The sequence below is a fragment of the Balaenoptera musculus genome, chromosome 7 (genome assembly GCF_009873245.2).
Source record: "Balaenoptera musculus isolate JJ_BM4_2016_0621 chromosome 7, mBalMus1.pri.v3, whole genome shotgun sequence".
Taxonomy (NCBI): domain Eukaryota; kingdom Metazoa; phylum Chordata; class Mammalia; order Artiodactyla; family Balaenopteridae; genus Balaenoptera; species Balaenoptera musculus.
Window position 1 is genome coordinate 77,538,251 of NC_045791.1, and position 24,078 is coordinate 77,562,328.

Below are 24,078 nucleotides of genomic sequence, written 5' to 3' on the forward strand. Positions count from 1 at the left end.
TATGGCACCTCTTTTCTGTCTTCCCTGAGACTTCAGCTGCTGCGGTTATCCCGCCTCGCCCTTGGGTCTCTTCCTCATTCTCTATCCCTCCCCATTTTCTTCTCTTTCTACTTACAGGTCCACACACATAAGCACACGTACACCACACACATGCACACACACACACGCACACACACACAGCAGCCGAACTTTTCTCATGTAACTTAAGTTAGCTTCCCTCTCTGCCATCCTCCTCCTGCCCTTAGCCCCATCACTCACCTGCCAGGGCCTACATGGAACCCTCCATACATTGTCCAGTACCTGGAAATGCTGTTAACACAATAAGGTAGTACTATAAGTACAAACTTAACATTTTAAATTGCATGCAATACAAAATTACGTGATTTTGAAACAGCACAATTTTAACAATATTAAGAGCTTTATGCATGAATTTTGAAATGTGTATCTCCCACAAATAAACATTTGTACAGATGACGTAACTTAAAGCTGACAAGCTGAATAAACTGCAAACTGAATTTAGCCGTTGCCGTGGCCTTACCACATTAGCCTGTGAACAGAAACCCCCATCATAGTTCGCTTGTCACAAACTATGGCCTTGAACTCAGGCAGATTAGAACTCCATAAGGACTTCAGGGTGTATCTTTTGATTAAATGAGAAGGAGTGTTGTTATACTTTAATAATTTTGTTCCTGCCATATAATTTAGGTAAATATGTAGATAATCACAACGTACTAAACTGTAGGTTTAATAGGGAATTCAATATTTCATTTTCTGCATAAAGTGTTAAGCATTTTCCAAAGAAAGATAATGTATTCATATATAAAACAGTGCTTTTTCAGCATATGTGGCCCTGAACTTAAGCGTTGACTTGATGGTTAATGATGCATCTGCTAAGTGTGCAGATTGTAAAGAAAGTACTTTCTATTGTTCAATAATATGCCCTATTTAATTGCTCTATTATTGAATAAAAATCCCTAAAGAGTTTTCACTTCCAGCAATGGTTTCTGACTTTCTTTTGGTGTCTAGACAATAATGATTTACTGAAATGTGTGGGGAGCAACGTAAGAAAAGGCCTTAAAATATTTAATATTTGTAGTTATTGGAGTAGGGGGAGGGGAGAAAAGACAAAGCAATATTACAGGTTGCTACTAAGTTTCCAGATCAAAACAGTTTTGATATAAATATTGAAAAATTTTAATGATCCAAAACCTCAATGTAAAATAGAAGGGATGAGTGATGTAAGAGTTTGTCCCTCCAAAAAGAGAAGGTCGGAATGGTTGGGCATGGTGAGCACTCTCACGGCGGCCAGGAAATGCTCAGAAGTGTTCTCCCAGCTCTTTCACACACCCCCAAACTCTTCGAGCAAGTCTACGGTGGTCCTGCACTCAAGGGACAGACGCTGCTCAGTGGCCATATGTGTGCAATTCCCTTCCTGACTTCCAAGACTTTTGATGGATGGAGAGTTCTCCACCATGCCTTTTGCTTTCTACTTGTACATCTGTGAGCGCTCATGGTCTCCTGCTCTGCTGATATCTTCTGTTTGCTTCTACAGATCGACTTTTCATCCTTTCCCACCTGTGCCCCGGGAGGCTGAACTTCATCAGTCTTCCAGTTGAATTTAGCCAGGCACAGCCTCCAGAAGGAAACTGAAGGCAGGAGGAGAATGAGATTTGGGTATCTTCCCCCACCCCCAGCTCCCGCTGGCAGAGTTGCAATGGGTTGGCTTCCATCAGCCCCTCTACTGAAGGCTTTCCTTCCTCCAGGACACGCATGTCCTGTTACGACGACCACTCCAACCTCTTGCTTCTTCAGGTCTAGAGTGGTAATGACTCCTTTCTTTTGCCAGCCCAGGGCATTGCATCATCTTCAGTTGTTTACCTAAGCCATGGCTACACCTGTGTAAATGTCCTCTTTATTAAACTCTTCTCAATTACCCAATTTGATTGAGTCATCTATTTCCTGCCAGGAGCATGATTTCACCCTCAAACCAGGAATGACCTATTAGCCCTTCTCCACCCACCCCAACCCTTCCCATCCTTTAAAGCCCAGCTCCCATTTTAGTTCAAATCTCACCTCCTTACTTGTGCATTTTACATTGATATCTTTCATCTGAGGTGCTTTAGACTTATCATCTACAGCACGCAGTGTGTCCCGTTTCAGTCTCTTTTTTATCTCCTCAGCATCGCCAGTACAGTTGATAACGTTCTTGGCTTATATCCTTACAACTCAGTACTGTGTTGGCTGAGTATTAAGTATTCAATAAAAGTCTTTCTTGGGCTGTAGAGGTCATTCCCTCCTTTAAAGGACTGCATGTTCATCCGAAATCTTCAGAGCATGTCACAGGATCATAGATGGAGTAAGAAGGAACTAGGGAGATAATTTGGTCCAATCTCCCCATTGTGGTGATGTGAAAACTGAGGCTCGGAGAGGTGACCTAACAGTCCAACATCTCAGAATCGGGAGGTGGCAAAGCTGGAGGGGAGCCCAAAGCAAGAATTTTTCTATCATTCTTTGCCACTCTGATACTAGTTTTAGTGTCTCTGTGTCTTATTACCAAAAAATTCATCTCTTCATACCTGGATCCTTAGTATATTCCTTCCCTTTCAAAGACAGCAAACATTTGTTTCTCCTAGTGAAATACCATTTCCTGAGTCCCCCAGAGCTGTTATCTATTCATGCATTATCCCTGCACCTACCACTTTAAAAATTCACCACCCAGACAAAGGCTGGATTCTATTCTTCCCTGCATATCTGGGAAGGGGAGAATAGAGAGCCCTTTGGCTGTTTACTTCAATAGTCTCAGATAAATTCAGGCTAGCACAAAGAGGATTCTGGCCATTGTCTGCAGCTTCACTCACAGCTACATGCTGAATAGGAAAGGGATCAACTACCCACATTTAAAATATTCATAATTACACACTCTGTCCTCCAAGGGGCATCTGCCTGCCGGCGGATGCACACACATGGAGAACTGCACAGGGCCGGGAGCTCTTACTCTGCCACGGAATCCAGCCCCTTTAGAGGCGGAACGCTGGAGTTCTGAATATTCAGACCAAGTGCAAGCTGGCAGCGCTTCCTCTCAATCCTCTGATTGCCATGTGCTGGGGATCCTGGACATGCAGGGGGCGAATTTACTCCCCGCTCTGATGGAGAATGGGAGGCATGTGCATCAGCCACCTGACGTTTAACTGGACTCGAATGGCAAGACGAGCACTTTATTACACCATTCCGTTTAGTCACTCAAGTCAACTTCAGCACAACAGAGAAGATGAGGACAACGGGCGGTGGCCCATGGCGTGACCTGGAACATCCCAGCGTGGGTCTCAGACAATGGGTGTGCCACTTTTCCCGTGTTAGACGTATCACTTAGTGCAACACTTTTATTACGTTAAAGGAGGTTCCACATAAAAATGTCAGCAGCGTCTAGTTGACTCATGGAATTGAGAACTGTGCATTAGCTGCCGATTTAAATTGATTTTGCTTCTTGAACCATGAAAAATCGTTCTTTGAACAAGAATTCATGATAAATACACACGTGTAAAAGGCCTTTAATCATAATTATTTTAAATACATAAAACACGATTTAAGCTTCTCAGCCTCATTAATTTCTTATGGTATAAAAGAACAAAAACAACCGGTAAATGAGAAAAGTATAAGTCATAATTTAAATGTGTTATGCATGGTCATTTAGCTCATTAAATGAAAAGATTCTTTGTAAACTCCGAGCCATAGAACATTTCTGTGTTACCCAATGATGGAAGCAATGTTACAAATTTTTTTTGCAGAGAACAAATTTTTTTTTATCATTTAGGTCTTAAAAGAATATCACCAACAATTAAAACAGCAGAATTAGGATAATGAAATCATCTTGTAACTCCTTGGATGCCCTCTTTTGGAGCACTTAGCCCTTGTTTTCCCTGCAGAGGACTAAAGAGCAGGGGTCACATTCTCACGGTGTGGCACATAGTAAGGGCTTAGTAAATAGCAACTGGACTGACTCTGTGCTGGGCAGGATGCTCTATATCTATACAAGGGTACCCAAATCTTCCCCACAACCCCAGGATCCGAATCATGGTAGGGTTTAATCTTCCATTCTCTGCAGCACATGTGTCTTCCCAAGGCTTCCAATACACCTGCCACTTCTGGTCATCCAATCTGATTAGCATGTCTTCATTAATATGGTGGGCCACTATGATGTTCTTCAGGACATCCAGATGAGCCAGGTCCCCTCAGACTGTATTGTGACAGAGGGTGGGATTGTGACAGAGGGCGGGACAGTTAACATAGCCCTGAGGTAAGACCTTAAATGTACACTGTTGTCTGTTCCACCTGAGTGTAAACTGCTTCTGCTCCCACTTCCTGACAAAGATGGGACAGAACACATGTGCCAGGCCTGTGGCTGCACACCCCGTAGTAATAACCGCCGTGTCAACCTGCTAGGTAAAAGACTAACCTGGCTCAGTAACTGCAATCGGGGCTACGACCTGGCTGAGTTTGGAGAAGTCCACTGTCATCCTCTAAGATCTGTTTGGTTTTTGAAGGGGCCAGAAACGGATTCATTTAACGGGGGGATGTGATTCACTACCCCTGAGTCCTTTAGGTCTTAAGGATGGCTCTAATTCCTGCCATTTTCCTTAGATACAATGTTGTTTTTTATTTATTATTTGGTTGTGATGGGGGCAGGGGGAGTTTCAAACACTTCCACTTGACTTCCCCACTATGATAGCTCTTAACACTCAAGCCCACTACTCAACGTAGGGGTTTCGCTAACTACCAAGTATGAATATTCCAATTATGCATTTGAGGAACAGAAAATGACCACTGGGTGGTGAGTTCACGGACCCAGTAGAACCACCATGAGCTGGGCCTAAGCCAAGATACCACTTTATTACCAGTCCTCAAGGGCCCCCCAGTCTAACCAGGGGCCTGGATAACAATTTCACTCCCCAAGAATCAGTGCTACTGTGGGCCCTGCATCCAGCAGCACTCACAAATGTCTGAGTACTACCCAGTCCCCAGTGTATAGTTACCCGAGTAAATGGTCATAGGTCCCTTTGGGAAAAATATGGATAAGCCACTGTATTGTATATACTGCCATGTATACCTGTCACAGTGATGTGGGCCGTTCGCCCTAGAGACCTGGCCTTTCCTTCTAGGTCTGAGAACTGGCTAAAGTCCAGACACCGGTTTGGGATTGTGACTTTTTTTTTGCAGGGGAGGAGAGGCCTGCTTTTAGCCTCCTTAATCTCTTTCCCATTGTACAGACTGAGAGATTCCCTTGCTGAGATTCCCGTGCTGTGTTTTTAACCATCTCTGTGGCCCTATGCGTGTCACATCACTCTGACTACTACCGTGACCTTGCCGCTCATTATGATAAATGCATCACACCTTGCTTCTGATGTTTAAAACCACCACCTGGCCTCTACTATTTTGGGATCCCATCATCCTCGTGGCAGTGAGGGAGCCCAGTTCTCTAATAGCATGTTCCTGGCTTACAGAGGACACCATTGCACTTCTTAGTGTTGCTGGTCCCTCTCTGACCAATGAATTCCTTATTACTTTGGTCGGTGGAATGGCCTCTGGGTTGTCCTTGGAATGTAGTCAGCTGGTGGCTTTTCCAGTCTTATACAACATACCTATTCTTGCATGTCCTCATGCCTGAGCCTTTTGGTCCTTCCACCATCTGTCCCACCAGTTTGGGCTTTTCTATATCACCTAGTGTGGGTCATAACCTTTTCCAGTCATCCAGGAGCCAGCTTAGCATTGTGTTATCTTGTGTAAATATAACCAGTGCCCATTTCAGAGGGTTACATTTTATAGATTAGGACAGTGCTTCATTATCAATATACTCTCCCTTACCCAACTTCACGTTCTGCCCTTATAAATCCAGCATCTTCAGGATCCAGTCCCATATATTTTCTCCCAGATTGTGTGGCCAACTCTTCCAGCTTTTTTGTTGTTTTGTCCCTTTCCTCCCTCTGCAGGCCCAGCAATTCCCTGGACAGGTTACGTTGAACTCTACTCTCTGTTTGCCTAGAGGCCAGAGGACTGGTCGGGGTAGATCCTGAAGGGTACATATTGTCTTGCAAAGCACAGGCCTCTGCAGTTTTCCATCCAGGAAGGGGCAATGCTAGCCTTTAATAGGGAGAAGTAGACCGCATTTGCCAACTGAGAGGTTTCAAGGGAATGGGGGCAGGGTGTTAAGATTTTTTTAGAGCATCAATTCATATATCCCCTTTTTTAGACTCAGGGCTCAATTCTTTCACAAACAGGGCCCTAGTCTTGCTATAACACACTTTCTGGAGCTGAAAATCCAACCTTCTCTGGGGCTCTGCTGGCCTTAAAATTATGGCTTAGAAATGACCCTCAGGTTCTTCTGTCCTTGATCATAGGAGATAAGAGTTTCTTTATATGTTCCCAAAGAGTTCCTCTGACATTCACAACACCTCTTACATTGGTGATTAATCACTCAAACCCTTCCACTGTCTTTATCCAATGCCTGGGATAGCTTTCAACAACAGCCGTTCCGTTCCATCATCCTTACTACCTCCCTCAGAATCTCACAAACTCTGAGATATTTGAGTGCCTTCCCTCCTACCATTATTCTATCCCTGTTCACAATTGATAAAGCTGAAACAATTGCAATGCTCCACTTTGCACCAGCAATAGTTTCTCATTGCCAGCTGGCCGCAGAGTAAGGCAGCTCCAAAATCACATTTCATTGTCTGCTTTCTTAAACCACTCCTGACACCAACTGTCTTAGGTCCAATTCTCCAAGAAATAGATTCTAAGGTTGTGTTTCCTGTTGTGGAGAAAGTGTTTTGGAGCATGCTCTCAGGAATGACACCCAGAAGGGAGTAAAGAAAGTAAAATTAAGCAGAAGGAAGGGTTGAATGCAATGGTGCTGCAACAAAGAACTGAGCTGATCCCCTAGGGAGTTCTTGAGACGAAATGCCCCTTCAGAGTTGGCCCAGAACTGGTCTTTGTTTCCTTGCATTGACCAGTCATTTCCCTGGTAATGGATGTAAACTTGAGTGAGGTAATTCCATTGAGGCCAAGAGCAATTCCGGTAGGGACTTGTTTGCAAGCTCTCGGTAACCAACACTTCTCGGCACCATGGGAACTGAATGACTTGATTTTGAACCAACCACAGAGTCCTTTATTTCCCCATTTTGAAGATCAGAAAACTGAGACAGAGAGTAAAATTAATTTTCCCATAGACACACAGCCCTAGGGCAAGTTTAAGTCCAAATATTTGAATGCAGGTGTATAGAGGTCTAAATCCTAAACCATAACTAAACCATAACTTCCACTAAACCATAAACAGTACAGCTAAGCCTCTGATTGTTCTCCCACCAATTCTGGGGTAACTTCAGCTTTGCTCACATTCTTCCCAAAGAGTTATCAAAGTTCCTGGTTGGGGGCTTCCCTGGTGGCGCAGTGGTTGAGAGTCTGCCTGCCAGTGCAGGGGACACGGGTTCGAGCCCTGGTCTGGGAAGATCCCACATGCCGTGGAGCAACTAGGCCCGTGAGCCACAATTACTGAGCCTGCGCATCTGGAGCCTGTGCTCCGCAACAAGAGAGGCCGCGATAGTGAGAGGCCTGCGCACCGCGATGAAGAGTGGCCCCCGCTTGCCGCAACTAGGGAAAGCCCTCGCACAGAAACGAAGACCCAACACAGCCATAAATAAATAAATAAAAATTAAAAAAAAAAAATTTGTTAAAAAAAAAAAAAGTTCCTGGTTGGGGGAAAGAGTGGAGGTGGTATCCAAACAGCATGCGCTAGTGGACACGTCTTGCTTTTCTGCTCCAGATAGCTGTGCTCATGTGTCTGGTCGCTGCCAATAACGATAGCACTGAGTAGAATCTCCCCATCCTCCATTTCTCCCCCTCTTCCCACAATCTACTTTAGAAAATAAAGAAAGGAACTGAAGAAGGAAAGGTGGGCAGGAAGGAAGGAAGAGAAAGCAAATGAAACTAATATGCCTTGAGAACCTAATATGTACTGGGCTCGGTACTAATTTCTTTAGTTTGTTTCCTGATTTACCCCTCACAACAATCCAATGAAACAAGGAGAGCTTCCAGTTTATAACGAAACCAAGGCTCAGAGTAGATTATTACAGTAGCAGTATCCCTTTTTAAGTGGCCATGACTCCTTGGAATCATGATATAACGTAGGAAATCCAGAAACTGATCTTGCCCAAAGAACCTTAGATTTTTAGGGCTATATCTGTCATGTAATGAGAGCAAGGGTACAGATGTCTGTCACCTAACTCTAATGAGCATCTATTAACCAAAGCTTATATTTGTCACAAAACATCTCACAACATCCGTCTCGGTTTTAACCATGCTCCTCTACTGTACTCGCATTGCCAGCTCCATCAGCCTAACAGCCTAAGTCCTGTGACAGATGGCAGGGACACTACCTGTTATCCAATGACATATAATCCTGAGCACTGAGAGTTTCCCATGCAAGTATGGGATTTAATTAAACATCTTGGCCTCATGAGCATCACTTGGGTCTCTCTCTGTGTCCCTCTCTGTGTCTCACGTTACCAAAACTGCACACAACCCAAGAGTCAACTGGGCAAGGTAAGGTTGGGAAATAAAAACAAAATATTCTACCACTAAAGATGTTGTGGACACTCTTGTAGATACAGGGTGAACCCCACCCACTATTTGGTTCAGATATTAAGATATTATAATGCCACACACACACCAAAAGTAAATGAAAAAGATTACTCACTGTATTAGGGTTCTCCAGAGAAACAGAACCAATAGGATATGTGTGTGTGTGTGTGTGTGTGTGTGTAGAGAGAGAGAGACAGAGACAGAGAGAGAGATTTATTTTAAGGATCAGACAATTATGGAGACTGGAAAGTCCAAAATCTGCAAGGTAGGCTGGCAGCCTGGAAACCCAGGGAAGAGCTGATGCTACAGTTCAAGTCTGAAGGTGGGTCCTGGCAGAATTCCCTCTTCTTCAAGAGAAGTCAGTCTTTTTCTGTTAAGACCTTCAACTGATTGGATGAGGCCCACCCACATTACAGAGGATAATCTGCTTTATTCAAAGTCTACTGATTTAAATGTTAATCTCATTTTTAAAAATACCTTCACAGAAACATCTGTAATAATGTTTGCCAAAATATCTGGATACTGTGGCCTAGCTATGTTGACGCAAAAAATAAAATAAAATGACCATCATACTCACATGATAAAGCTTTCTGGGGAGAGCAGGGCAACTCCAAAGCAGATCTGAAAATGGCTCAAGAGAATTTGGAAAAGGGACTGGCTTGGGGTTTTTATGGTGGTGAGTGGGTGAGGCCAGGGTGAGGGTTCCCACACAGGCAGGGGTTTGCATGTTTTGAACCTCCCTCCAGCACCAAAGCATCCAGACTTTCTTATCATGGATGTGTAGATGTGGGGTGCAAGTGGGGGAAGGAGCATTGAGGCTTAAAAGTTTTCAGCAACCACAGATCAAAAAATGGAGTCAGACTCTGTTGCAAAAGGGTATGCAGACTTTAGTCAGTTTAGTGGATATAAAAAAACATAATGATAGAACCAGTGAAGCAAGAAGAAGAAATATTAACCAAAGTAGGTATAAAGCCTATTGGATTAAAATTGCTGACACCTGCACTTAAACAGGAAGTCCATTTGAAGTCACCACCATGCACAGTGGACACTGACCCAGGACAGCACAGCCAGCAACTGGAATGTGGCCAGTGGGTGCATTTCTAGGTCTAGAGAGGAGCTAGGCCTTATCTCCTAACACATGAATAATTCTTTTTCTCTCCATATTGAGAGCACATTTGAAGAAATTACCACCTAGAAGCTGGTATGTTTCTAGGTGGGGAGGAATAGAAAATTGGGAACACAGTAGAAATGCATAAAAATAGAGACACTCTCCATCAAGTGGGATGACCCAGAAAGTTCCCATAGAGTCTAACTTTGCAGAGAACCTTTCTGCACTGCACGTTACTAACAGAAAAATACCAGTGTCAAAATTCAGTGCCCTCCATTCTGAGTGTCTAAGGGCACCTGAGAGCACTTTAGGCCCCTTTAAGCCATCATGAGACTTTAATTCCTCCTTCCAGGGAGCCAGGAGGATGGTGAACTCAACAAGCTTATAAATTAAGTCCTGAGTCTTATTTTCCCAGCAAAGCAAGCTCAGAATGTACCATATAATTCTACAGGCTTGACATATCTCCATTAAAGGGGATGCCCACTGAGTGTGGGAGTACAAAAAAGAAATTACAGATTTTCTAATAAATGCCTCAAACTGCCAAGAAAATCTGGTTCTCAGGATATTTTTTTTCCTCTGTGGCTGAAAGTAAACATGTTCATTGCTTTATAGTTTCCTGAAATGATGACATTCTAGTGTAATTGCAAATTCCTGTGAGAGGCAAACAATTTTTACCAACTCCAGTGATCTATGAAGTGCATTTATAATGGCTAAAGAAACCTCTATCACTGGACATACGTATCAAGTGATCATCACGAGGACTGTTTTTTTTACTAAGAAGGAGCACTTGCTCAGGTACTTTTCCATCAGATTACAACTGAAACCTTCGCTCAGTCTTAAAAGGCACCTCTCCAAGTTCATGAGTGCAAAGATTGACTGCAAAACAAAGATTTCACACAGCACTGCTTTCCTTAATTTAAGTAAAGAGAAAGCCAACTGAAATATCTCCTGCTATTTTCAAGTCATAGTTACACAGAGAGTGAATTTTTTTGTAAGTTGGCTACATCATCTGAGCAAAAGACTTTATTAATGTCCGTTCAAGTAAAATTTCAAGACTAGAACTAGAAAGCTGAAGCGAAACATATTCTAGAAGGGTTATTTGGTATGCCAAGGAATCTAAACTTCTCAAATTTACTGGAAAATGTAAGTGTTCTTGCCAATTATCTAGGCCTGGTGTAATCATTTCATAGAGAAAATCCATCCATTACCCACGTGCACACTCATAATTCCAACCTGTGTGTCTCTGTTGGACCAAACAGAGGCTGGAGCCCTCGGGCTCTGCTACACATTAGTGGAACAACTGCCCAAACACGTGAACTGGGTCCTGCAGCACCTTCTGGATACAATTCCTCTCCTTCCTTAGCAGATCTAGCCATTCTCTAGCCAAGTTATACTGTAAATCACCGAGTTATTGGTCTGGTAGCCTGCAGGCAGGTAGGGTATATTCTGATTGAGGTGCATATTGTGCTGAAATAAAGAAGACTTTGCAAACAAGGAAGGGAATGCCAGCCTTTGACAGGGAGGAGTGGGCCACTTCTGCAGACCTAAAGAGTTCAGATAAATCTGCAGATTCAAGATTTTCAAGGGCATCATCCCACACGTCCCCATTCCAAGTCTCAGGGTCCCACTCCATCCCAACTGCGGCCTTAAATTCAATGTAGCCAAACTCTCAGGGTTGAGAATTAAATCGGTGTTGATGCTCCATTGCCCTTGTTTAGCCTTTTCTGCCTTCCAATGACTGGAAATGAGAATGTCATTATATGCTACCAAGTAGGCCCACTTGGTGAGTAACTACCCTCAAACGTGCCTTGCCCTGATGTATCAATGGTTGTCAGCAACAGCAGTCTGATTCCAAAATTCTTATAATTCCTATTCTCAAATGCCTGCAATATCCCTCCATCAGTGCATTCCAGTCTACACATATCAATTCCTTGCTCACCACTAGGTAAAGTTTATGATTTGCACCCAAACTGTATGCCAGGGGCTATTGGCACTCCATTTAACACCAGGGATGGGGGGTCCTCACTGCCAATCAGTGGCACGTGATTCAGCTCCAAAATCCCCATTGTAGATTGTGTTGCTTGGGAAACAGACTCTGAGACTCTGGGATTTGCATGCTGGTTTATTGAGGATACCTGTCAGGGGTAAAGGGAGCAGGATTAGGCCGAGGAAGTTTAAAGGCAGTGCAGTTGTAATAGAGGCCTCAGTCAATCCACTGGGGGCCATCGGACCTGGGAAACTCCCTCAGAGTTGTTGAGATTGAGGCAAGGAGGCTGGGGCTCTGTACCACACATCAACCAGTTATGATGTAGGCTCTTTCCAGGGAGGAAGCGTGACTTGGGCAAGGCATCTCCCTTTGTCTGGGGGCAATTGCTGGGAGAAACTCATCTGTGAGCTGTCAGCAACCAACTGTCTCAGCAGCTGGGAACTGAGGGTTTTTGGAAAGAGGGATCTGAGTTGTTCAAAACAGCATCTACACCACCACTGAAGAGTGATTTGTAGCCAAAGAATAGTTAGAACACATGCCCAGTTAACTAGAAATGCTGGAGAAGTTTGATATTCATTTGAACAGAAATAAGAAGAGGAAGAATACTTGATGCTACTCATCTGAAGCTAAAAATTAGGATTTCCCAACCATATGATGAAGTGGAAAAATTTGCTCTCACCACTGTTTGTTCTTTCATCTTCCCTAACTTGACTTATCTATCCTGCTTCACTCACTGTTTGGTTAGAGCATATTCTTAAGTATTTTCACAGATCTCAAATGTGAGTGACCTGAATTATTATATATCATCAGATACTTTTCTTTCTATAAGGGTCTCTGAAACCTTAGAGATTCTTAAACTGTAGTGCTTTTTATTCATAACCTGTAGATATTATTTCAAATTACATCTTTATAAAGTTTTAGCTATTACTGGCAGTAATTCACGATTGGATTTCATGCTGCTTAGTCACCAACAGAACAATAATGTTGTCCTAAACAATTTTGTGTCACACCCTTGATTGTGAGGTTGTGCAATGACCACAGGCGTGAACATTGTCCCAATTCTTGTCTGGGACAATAGGCTGCCTCCAGAATTGTTTATAGTGTATAATGGGGGGCTCCAGAACTTTAAAAGAGGGTTACACTTAGCCCATATCCCAGTTACCATATCACTTGATTAATTTACTCTTATTTTTTTGGCTCTTATGGTATTTACATATATTCCCACCTAGCCCTAAAGACCTTTAACTTGATGGAGTCCCACTTCTTTCCATATTCTTCTGATTTGGCAGTGACACAATTACCTCAGACATTAAATGATGTCTAACTGGATTCTGAGTATTACAAGACCATCTTAAGTCCACAGTCACAATTGCTAAGATGACCCTTCCTATGACACCTGTTTAATATACATTTACCATATTTCATCAATTTCAAGGTAAATATTTTTCACATTTTAATGTCTCAGGGTATGTCTTCAACTTGCCGTCAGCCAGGGGTCAGTATTGAAATATTATCATTGCTTGCACACTGTTTTAGTCTTCTATTGCTGTTCAACAAAACCACAAAACTAGTGCCTTAGAACAATACAAATTTATTATCTTCCCATTCTGGGGTCCAGAAGTTTGGAATGGGTCTCACTGGGCTACAATCAAGGTGTCAGCAGGGCTGCGTTCCTTTAGGGAGGCTCTGGGGGAGTTCCGTGCCTTTCCCAGTCCTGAGAGGCTGCCCTCTCTCCTTGGCTCACGCACGGCCTTCTTCCTCCACTTTCAAGGCCAGTGATGATGGGTCGAGTTCTTCTCACACTGCACCACTCTCACTTCCTATTCTGCCTCCCTCTTCCACATTTAAGGATCTTTGTGATTAGGTCGGACGCACACAGATAATCAAGGATAATCTCAATATTTTTAAGGTTGGCAGATTGGCAACCTAATTCCAACTGCAACCTTAATTCCCTTTTGCCATGTAATCTAGTCACAGCTTCCAGGGATTAGGATACAGATACCTTTGGGGGCCATTATTCTGCCTACCACATGCATTTTTAAAAAATTGATACATAGTTGATATAACAAATTGGCTTCAGGTGTACAACATGATGATTCATTATTTACCACATGCATGTTTATCAAAACTTGTAGAACTGCTGTCAGAGGTTTGGGAGGAGATCTCAGAGATAATAGTGAAGCATTCTTTTAAAATATTTTGCATCTTAATGTCATAGAGGATATTTTGTGATAAAAACATATATGACTATCAATGACTATGATTTCAAAGTGACTCAGAAAAGCCAGACTCTGAATGTGAAAGAAGTTTGGGGAATACTTCATCTAATTTATTCCACTTATACATTCAATTTTATCTATGCAAGAGTAATACATGATTAAAAATCAGTCTGTCATACTAAGTGAAATAAGTCAGAAAGACAAATATCATATGATATCACTTATATGTGGAATCTAAATAATGGTACAAATGAACTTATTTACAAAACAGAAACAGATTCACAGACAGAAAAGAAACTAGTGGTTACCAAAGGGGATAGTAGGGGGGTGGGGGGGAAGAGATAAATCAGGAGTTTTGGATTAACAGATACACACGACTATATATAACATAGATAAACAACCAGGACCTAGTGTATAGCACAGGGAACTATATTCAATATCTTGTAATAACCTATAATGGAAAAGAATCTGGAGGAGAATATATATATGTGTAACTGAATCACTTTGCTGTACACCTGAAACTAACACAACATTGTAGAGCAACTATACTTCAATTAAAAAAATCTATGTCTAAAGAAGTCTAAAAGCAATCGTTAAGTACAAGATTCTAAGTGCTAAGAAGCATCGAGTCATTGAGTTATCCAAGCAGCAGAAATTCTTCTTTCTCAATGGTAAAAAAAAAAACAATGATATGACCTAGACTCAATGGATCTTAGATTTAATAAAACACAGTACATATTCACAGATAGCCAATTTTAATATTTTCATATTTAAATAAAAGTATAAATTATACAAATACATACGAATACATATGTTTTCCAAGGACATAACTTTGTTTTGTATCCTTGTGGTGACAGTGCCATTACCACTAAATGCAAAATTGGAATTGTAAGCATTGCATATTTTCATTCCATGCAAGGAATGTGACTTCTGCATTAGAGAATAATAGCCAAAACATTATGAATAGGTAATGAGAACAGGAGTGCTGAAGGGAAGGGAAAGAAAGGAATGCTATGGAAAAGGACTGTTTTTAAGTAGAAATTTTAACAGGGCATACTCTATGATCACAATGTAATAATATTAAAAGTAAATAATAGGGCTTCCCTGGTGGCGCAGTGGTTAAGAACCTGCCTGCCAACGCAGGGAACACGGGTTCGAGCCCTAGTCCGGGAAGATCCCACATGCCGCAGAGCAACTAAGCCTGTGTGCCACAACTACTGAGCCTGTGCTCTAGAGCCCACGTACCACAACTACTGAAGCCCGCGCGCCTAGAGCCTGTGCCCCGCAGCAAGAGAAGCCACTGCAATGAGAAGCCTGCACACTGCAACCAAGAGTAGCCCCTGTTCGCCGCAACCAGAGAAAGCCCATGCAAAGCAATGAAGACCCAATGCAGCCAAAAATAAATAAATAAAATAAATTTTTTTAAAAAGTAAATAATAAAAGGATGACCAAAATCATCACAGCAACTTGGAAATCTAAAAACACTCTTTTAAATAAACCCTGAAGATGAAGTAAAAAGAGAAATTATTAGATTACAGAAATGTTTAGATTATAAAACTTAAAAAAGATACAGCAAGATCTTTGCAGAGGAAAATTTATGGCCTTAAATTATTTGTTTTTATAGAAAAAAGGCTAAAAATTAAAGAATTAAGTGCTCTCTCTCAAAAAACTGGGAAAATAACCACAAAATAAACCTAAAGAAACTAGGAAGCAAGAATCAATAATAACAAGAGATAAAGTAATAAAATAGAACACACAAAAAAATGGAAAGGATAAATATATCATAAACAGTTAATCCTTTGAAAAGACCTATAAAGTTATTTTAAAAAAATACTCAAAAGCCAGATAGTGATAAAAGTGAAACAGGACGCATTTTAACCACAGGTATAAAAGAGATTAAAAATTATGAAAATACTATATGTAACTTCATAGCAAACAATTTGAAAATCTAGAGGAAATGGATGATTTCCTAAGTGAATACAAATCACCAAAATCAACCTAAAAAGTAAAAACTTAAATATGATAATTACCACAGAGAGAGCTATCATTTTGAAAAAGTCAACAGGGCAATATGGTTTTATCCCATCTTTCAACAATTAGAGTTGCAAACACACTTAAATTATTCCAGACTATAGCAAAAGATGGAAAGCTCTTGAATTTATTTCAAGCATAACTTTAATATCAAAATCTATTAAAGATGGTAACAAAAAAGAAAAAAACCATAGATCAGTTTCACTATAAATATGGGTAAAATTCTAAACATAATATTAGCAAAAATAGAACCAATGTGCCAAAGGAGTAGTTAATACAACTAAGGGCAGTTTATTTAAGGAATGTAAAGTGGTTTAATGTCAGAAAATCTATCACATAAATACTTACATCCACACATTTAAGAAAAAAAATCATTGAAAATATTAATAAATGCCAAAATGATATTTGATGATTCAACAGGCATCTCCAATTATAAAAACTCTAAGAATAATAGCAATAGAAGAAAATAACCTACAATAGAATTTACTAAAAATCAAGAGTATATATTATCCTAAATGGCAAAACATTGCAAGTATCTTAATTAAAATTAGGAACTTAGCAGATATGTTCAGTATCTTCCTTATTATTTAATCCTGTCTTGAGGATTTTTGAAGAAAATAAAACATCTAGTATAAAAATTAGAAAAGAAGATATAAAACTATGTATTTTCTGTTGGTAATATGAATGCATGACCAGGAAGCCTATGAGAAATGCAAGTTTAAAAAAAGAAAAACCTTTAGAATTAACAAAATTGGCAAGATAGCTGGATATAAGATAAATATCTAAATATCAACATCTTTTCTCCATTTAGGTACCTATAAATGATAAATATATTTATAGTAGCAACAATAAAATACTTAGAATAAATTTTCCAAGAAAGATACAGGACCTCTTTGAAAAGGACCATAACACTATTGAAAAATGTCAAATAACGTCTGGCTAGTGGAAGGACAAACCAGGTTCTTGATTGAGAAGACGTAATTTCATAAAAATGTCAATTATTAAATGTAATGCCATTCCAATTAGAATTTCAACAGGATTTTGTTTTGGGGAGGTAGGAAAAGAATTAGATAATTTTATCTTAAAATACTTTTTGAAGGGCTATGTAAAAAACAAATTTTAGGGACTTCCCTGGCATTCCAGTGGTTAAGACTCTGTGCTTCTACTGCAGGGGGCATGGGTTCGATTCCTGGTTGGGGAACTAAGATCCTGCATGCAGCATGGTGTGGGCAAAAGAAAAAAAAATTTTTTTAACTTATGTAATGCATAAAACATCTGCAAGGCAAGAAAGAAACAATAGATATAGAAAAAACATATTTGCATCAGAGATGATATACAAAGGGGTATGTTTGTAATATACAAAGAGATCTCACAATTTGATTTTTCTTAAAAGGCAGAAACTAATAAATGGGTGAGGATATGAATAGGCAACTCTTATATAGATACAATTTTTCAGTAAACATATTCTTTAAACTCATCCAAACTGTCTGCCAACAAATTCACTAACAGTCAGGAAGAGGCAAATTAAAGCAACAATAAAATTTTACTTTACACCTATCAGAGTAGCAAAAACTAAAGAGAATTATAACACTTATCGCGGTAGGGACACAGAGAAAAGATACTCCCAGGTATTGCTAGGTATGAAAATAACGTATTACTGTCCTTCGGGAAAGTAACATGGTAACTTCTATGAAAATTTAAAATACATAATATATTCCTTGACCCTGCAATCCCAACTTCTTGGACTCTAGCCCATAGAAATAAAAACACCACCAGTGAGGACAAATGTACAATGATGTTTACTGAAGCATTATTTATAGTAGAAAAAATAGAAATTAAGCGGTTAAATAAATTATGGCCTATTTACCACATGGAATATTAAGTAGCCATTAAAAGGAATAAATAGGAACTATTGTATATCAATTAATTTGGAAGGATTTCCATGAAATACTGCTTTATTTTTGTAAATGCATATATAGGTCTGTATATAGTTGTATGAAAACAGAGGGGAAAAATGAAAGGATACTTATCATTTGTTAACACTGCCTACTGGGGGAAGGAAGAAGAGAAGTGAGATGTGGGGACCCAGCAAAAAGAGGAAGAGAAAAAGGAGATTTTACTTTAAGAGTGTGAACATGATCAAATTATACATTTATGTAAAGTTATAAACCTATATGTGAGTATACAAAAAAAAATTTTTTTGAACAGGAAAATCTAAACGTCACCTATTGGATTGTGATTGAAAAAACATGAAACTGAAGTAAGACCCAGGGGAAGGACAACACCATAAAGCACTACAATTTAGTCACTATGGTAACCTGCAAAGTATTTTTGCAGAGCTGTTCTCATAGTTCCCACACGTACAATCAAAACAAATATGCTAAACATTAAAATTTAAAGAGAATTGGTCATTTTATGTGTTGTATTAACACATTTAATAGTGTCATTGTACATAATGTGAAATTTATGTTAAATCCGTGTAATATTATACAGTAAAGGCCATCTATTTTGTTTACTCTGATGACTGTGGTTTCCAAAGGACTAAGAGTATAAAGAAAAAATTTTGATGCTACAGTACAAGGTGATGAGAGAGGCTACATGCAAATATAAGGTGTCCTTTTCAAACATATATATGCACACAGGTATACCTATATACCTATTTGTATATACTATATGCTACACTGTATTTGTATACGCTATCAGATTTGAAAAATCACATCACTTATGTGAGTTCATTTTCATAGTGGTACTAGAAGAATTAACTATATTACCCCCTTTAGAAGATAAAAACATGTAGATAAATAATGTGGAGGGTTTTCCATTATAAATTTTGTCTTTTTTCTCCTTACAATTTTATGTATAAAAAATAATTCACTGTGAATTTTGTTAAAAAGAAAAAAACCTAAAAACCTAAAAAATAATGGAAGATGTAATTTGGGGAAAATTATAATTTTTCCATTACACTTGATGAATTGACAATTTTCACAAATATGAAGTCCCAAAGCAATTGTGCAACAAGGTCTCACAAAGTAGTAGGTCTTTCGTTAAATTTAGAAATAATTGATACTAGATTTTAAAGTGCATGGAAGATTGTTTCTCACTAGAGATCACGTCTATCCAACCAAATCTGGTATTCCTTTTGTTGAAAGTGCCTGTCCCGTTCTTCAAACTTTACCTCCTTCTTCAAGAAGCCTGCCCAGACTCCCTCCAGTAGCACAGGATTTTTTACTCTTACCATCTATTCTCACTTACTGTTGCTATATTAGGTGGCTTGCATACTCTTCTCCCTGCTGACTATGAGCTCCTTGAGGGCAAAAACCAAGGCCTGGGGCTTTCTAGACCTTCAGTGTTGACTGCATACATGCCTACCAACAGCACATTTAGGTACCGTTTATTTCCTATTTCTGTGCTCTTGCTTATGTTATCTCATTCTTCAATATTCTCACCCTTCTCAATAATTTATGTTTCCTGAAAAACTGATTGAATTTCCTCTGATGATTTCTTATTTCTACAGACCATTTATGCCCAGCATAGAGATTTATCTCCTTCTTGTGTCCATGTACTGCTTCAAATTGCTCTCTAATTACTCCATATGTGCATACTTTGTATCCAAAGCTAGATCTTAGACAAAAACCATGTGGACTGTTTTTTAAATTTTCAAATATCCTAGTACCAAGCACAAGTAATTTAATCATCAATTCTGGTTAAACTAAGGAAGACATCTTTTTTTCTCTCTCTAGATTCTCATTGTACTCTCAAATATGTTATTAAATTTAGAATTCTTTGATTTGTATTTAATGGATGGATTCAGGGGCACACACACAAACACAGTGACCTCAAAATGCTTCTGGAATCACACAATGGCCAGAGGAGACCCTGGGAAAGTGATGAAATGAGGCTTTCTTCATCTCCCTGCAAGAGGACTCAAGTTCCTTTCTCTTACTGGAGACAGGCCTTGATCCTAATCGCCACGCTTGTACATGTGAAATTAACACCTCAAACCGCCTGCAAGTATCTCTCTGTCCAAAGTTCCCTCAGAAACATAACAAGACTGTTGGAAATGTAAATAACACATGAGGTTGAAAAATAATAATAAATTAGGTGAGATAGGAATAAAGGACATATAACCCAAGGCATAGTTCTTGTCTGGTTTTCCATAGAAACCCTCTGGGGGTTAATGCAAGTTGCCTGGGAATAGATTGAGGAGAGGGATATTTACTTGAGAAGCAACTGACAGAAACATAAAACATATATGAATGTTCATCGTCCATTTAAAAAATAATAAAATTACCAAAAACAAACTAGAGAACAAAGGAAGGGATAAGTATTTTTGAAGTTTGGTGAAGTACATTTATACAGTCATTTTGCCCTTGTGAATCTTTACCACAAAAGCTTATCCATTCTTCAAAGCTAACCATGATTTGATTACAAAGACAGTTAAAACTCTAAGCCAATTTTTGATCTAGACCTTTTCATTTTAAAAAAGCAGAATCCAGTATTAAAATAAATGCAGAGCACACATGAATGAAGAGAGGGTCTAAATGGCTATTGGAGTGATATGTCCCCCTAAACATATGGCACTGACATCAAGAACACACAACCACTTGGGCCAAGACCTAAAACCAGCTGTAATGTGAATCTGCTAAAGAAGTAGAGAAAATTCCTGTGTTGCATTAAACTTCAGTTTCTTTCCAGAGCTATTATTTTAACAGATACTCATTATATGTGCACTTCACTTTGCTATCACTGTTTTTTTCTCTGCAAGGTTAGTTCAAAGTGTAGGGCCAAAACCTTACAGAAAGGAGCCACATGAAGAGGAAAATCTGCATCGCTAATCATCCCAGTTGAAGATCACTTTTCCATACACTGATGTTCAAATGAATCAGTACCCCACCTGACATGTCTTGGATGGATAGAAATCCCTAAACTTCATCACTGAAAATACAGATGCCCTAAAAAATGTATAATTCCAGATGAATAGTAATGGGCATTAATCTCATTAATATTATCTGTTTGAGTACAGACTGGTAGAAAAGGTGGGAGTTGGCAAATTTTTATTTTCCCATAAATTTTTTATATTTTCAAGTGTGCCTAAAGAAAAATTTCGACTTGGACTGTTGCAAAATGCCCAACCCAACACCTGCCACACAGGCATTCAATAAATAGTAGAGGGCAAAATTATTTTTCTAGAATGGTATTTACTGGAGAATCAGGGACCCTTTGACCTGAATACTCTTGTAAGTTGTCTCTTCCGCACTTGTGATGCTGTGTCAAACATGATCACTCAGTACAAGGTAACTAGACAGGAAGGTTTTGTCTGGTTTATTCCAGCTGTCCTACTGCCTTGCCTTTCTTCCATACAAGTACACTGTGTTCTTTCTGCCCTATCTCAGCTCAAAAGGCATCTATCAAATAGGCCATCTTACAAAAATGCAAACACACCCTAGACCCTCACATCCTCCGTATTCTGCTTTTTATTTCTATGTAGTAATTAGCATCAGATGACAGCTTTTCTATTTACTTGCTTATTTGTAGACTATCACTAGAAAGCAAGTTCCCTGAGGGCAGGGGCCTTGTCTCATTCACAGCTCTATCTCCTAGAACAAACACTGCCTGACGCACAGAAGATCCTCAATAAACAGTTATTGAATAAATTCTTTTCTGAGAAGAATAAGCTGCCTCCTGCCAGGTAATGACCTGAAAGCACCAATAGACTGGCACCTCTTCCAAACCCACTGTGGGATTTCCTTCAAGGAGGGGATCTCTGTGCTCACTTTCAGGCTGAAAATGACAATGCAGAGTTTGGGGAATGCTTGTCCCTCTGATCTGTCTATAGCACACTGTCATTCATCCTCTTTTTACTTGTTTGAGTTCTGTCTCTCTTAATTTCAAGCTTTTAGGAAAAAGCTCCGTGTCTATATGATTTTCTACCACCAATAACTTTTAGGTGCTTAGTAAATGCTGAGAGGTGATTTTTGCTTTGTGGAAAACATGCAGCCCTCTGAATTGTAGCTTATTAAAGACAATCTTTACATTCTAGAAATGGTACACTACATGTTGGGTGATATCTTCTATGTCTTCCAGAGATTTATGCTGTAAAAAAGACACAATAGAACACATGAAGTGACTGTGATTTTTAACATTTTAAACAGGATTAAAAATAATTTTTTACTTTTTGGTTACTGTCATTTAAAATTTGGTGTAAGTTCATCATGGTGACAATAAAAACAATGAATATACCAAATAATTCAGAAAAAGCATAATTGTACCTGAATTATTTAGAATGGCTGCTCCAAATTGCTACTTTCCTATGTATCATATTAAATAATGACTAAAAAAAAATCAGTAGTAAACAAAATATTCTCATTCAGTGGACTCATCCCTAACTGAAGCATCTTTCCCCAGCAAATAATATCATCATCGGAGTAAAAATATGTGAACTGTATTTATAAAACTCACAAATTGTATACTACCTAAAACTGACTTCATTGGATTACAATTAAGAGACTATTGACCTTCTGGATGTTGAGTGCACTTGATTTTAACTGTAAACAATCAGCTCTAGGTCAGTCACTTCTTCAAGTCGATGCCTAGATTTTAACGGGTAATTGAAGATTTCAGATCACATACTCATAAGCTGATTAATTGTGATTGACACAGTCCCTGCTGCTAAAGTCTGGATCAATGGCAAATTTACTCATATTACAGAATTTGTTCATGTAGCGATTTTCTTTCTTTAAGTGCTATTCTTTAAAAAAACAAAAGAAAACCAATCTGTTTACCCCAAAATGCCCCTTCTGGCTCAGAAAACAAGCAGTAAATATTTAATAGCCTTTTAAATGTCTAATCCTTTAAAAAGTAAACTGTATTAAATTGTAGGACTCAATGCTTTAAGCCACCTGGATCAACTCTACACTGGTGAGATCTAAATGTGAGCAGTAATACTCTCTCCTTTGCAGCTTCTCATGAAACTGACACTAAATATTCCAGAAAAAAAGTAAAATATAAACAAATCCTACATTTTATTTTATTAAATATTAGAATCACAACCACAATTATAGCAATAGAGCATTATTGATAGGTAGTATGTTTGCTCATAAGCTATAGTAATCATTTCTAATGAGAAATATGATATTGAATAGCTATAAAAGATATACTTTCAATTTCATTTTCAATCTACGTTCATTAGCAACAGTGGAGGCTAAATCTTATTTAAGTAGAAATGAATTTCAATATGCAGGATGAATGAATCAATTTATACTGCAGTTGAAATTCCACAAGATAAACATCTATTTAGTCTAAGTAAGTAAAAAGCCACATCTTCCACTGTCTGGGTAGGAATACCTGAAATTTCATGCTTTTAAGGGCTTTACTTCTTTTTTTATTTACAAAAAAGTCACAAACTCAAAATGCTATTTTAAAATCAAAGAAATCTGTTCTGAATCTCATTTTACTATTTAATAGAGCAGCTGAAAAATGACTTAAAGATGTGGCCATATGGTGTGAAAATCCAGAATCAAGGAAAGAATGAGATACTGCAAACACGTAAAAAGCAATAAGAGGAGGCAACTCTGAGCTCAGTTGAGAATGAAACGCTGATGATGGAGACTGTCTTTTATTGATGACATTTGAGGACACTGACTCACTGGTGTTTTCCAAAACATGAATTCTGCATTTCAAGTGTTTGAGAGATTTAGCTAAGTCTCCTTCCCTCAGCCTGCGGTTGTTTGCACAGAAAGACTCCATAGAATAAATTACTGAACCTTCCAGCACAGCTCAATTAACTGAATGAAGCAGGGAGAGAAAAGCTCCAATCTGGTAACCACAGAACAGAACCTGGCATCATTTTTGTTTAAAGAGTGTACAAGTGGATCACAGGGCATTTAAGAGACGGTCTGAATCTAAGAGTAATGACAATACGGAGAGGTGGGAGGCACTCAGACTAACACTTTGCCCTCTGCTGATCTTTCCATGGGAAGTTAGAGTCAGGTGTTTGCATTCTGGAGTCACTTTATTGCCTGTCTTCATGAAGAATTTTGGTGTCTCCACCCTGTTTCCCCAGCCTCACACATAAGCTGAGTCAAACTTTCTGTTCCCCGGAA

At 39.2% G+C, this 24,078-nt stretch overlaps 1 protein-coding gene across 3 annotated transcripts in view; it reads right to left on the bottom strand.

Annotated features, from left to right (window-relative positions):
- FTCDNL1 (formiminotransferase cyclodeaminase N-terminal like) overlaps window positions 1-24,078 on the bottom strand; it is a 130,043-nt gene that overhangs the window by 13,049 nt on the left and 92,916 nt on the right. For 2 of the 3 annotated variants that reach the window (XM_036857790.1, XM_036857789.1), the window contains one exon: window positions 3,613-4,234. The exons of the other annotated variant lie outside the window; for it this stretch is intronic. In XM_036857790.1, the coding sequence (XP_036713685.1) occupies window positions 4,230-4,234 (5 nt within the window). In that variant the 3' untranslated portion in view covers window positions 3,613-4,229. Of the gene's footprint in view, window positions 1-3,612; window positions 4,235-24,078 lie in introns of those variants that run through there. 3 annotated transcript variants of the gene reach the window in all.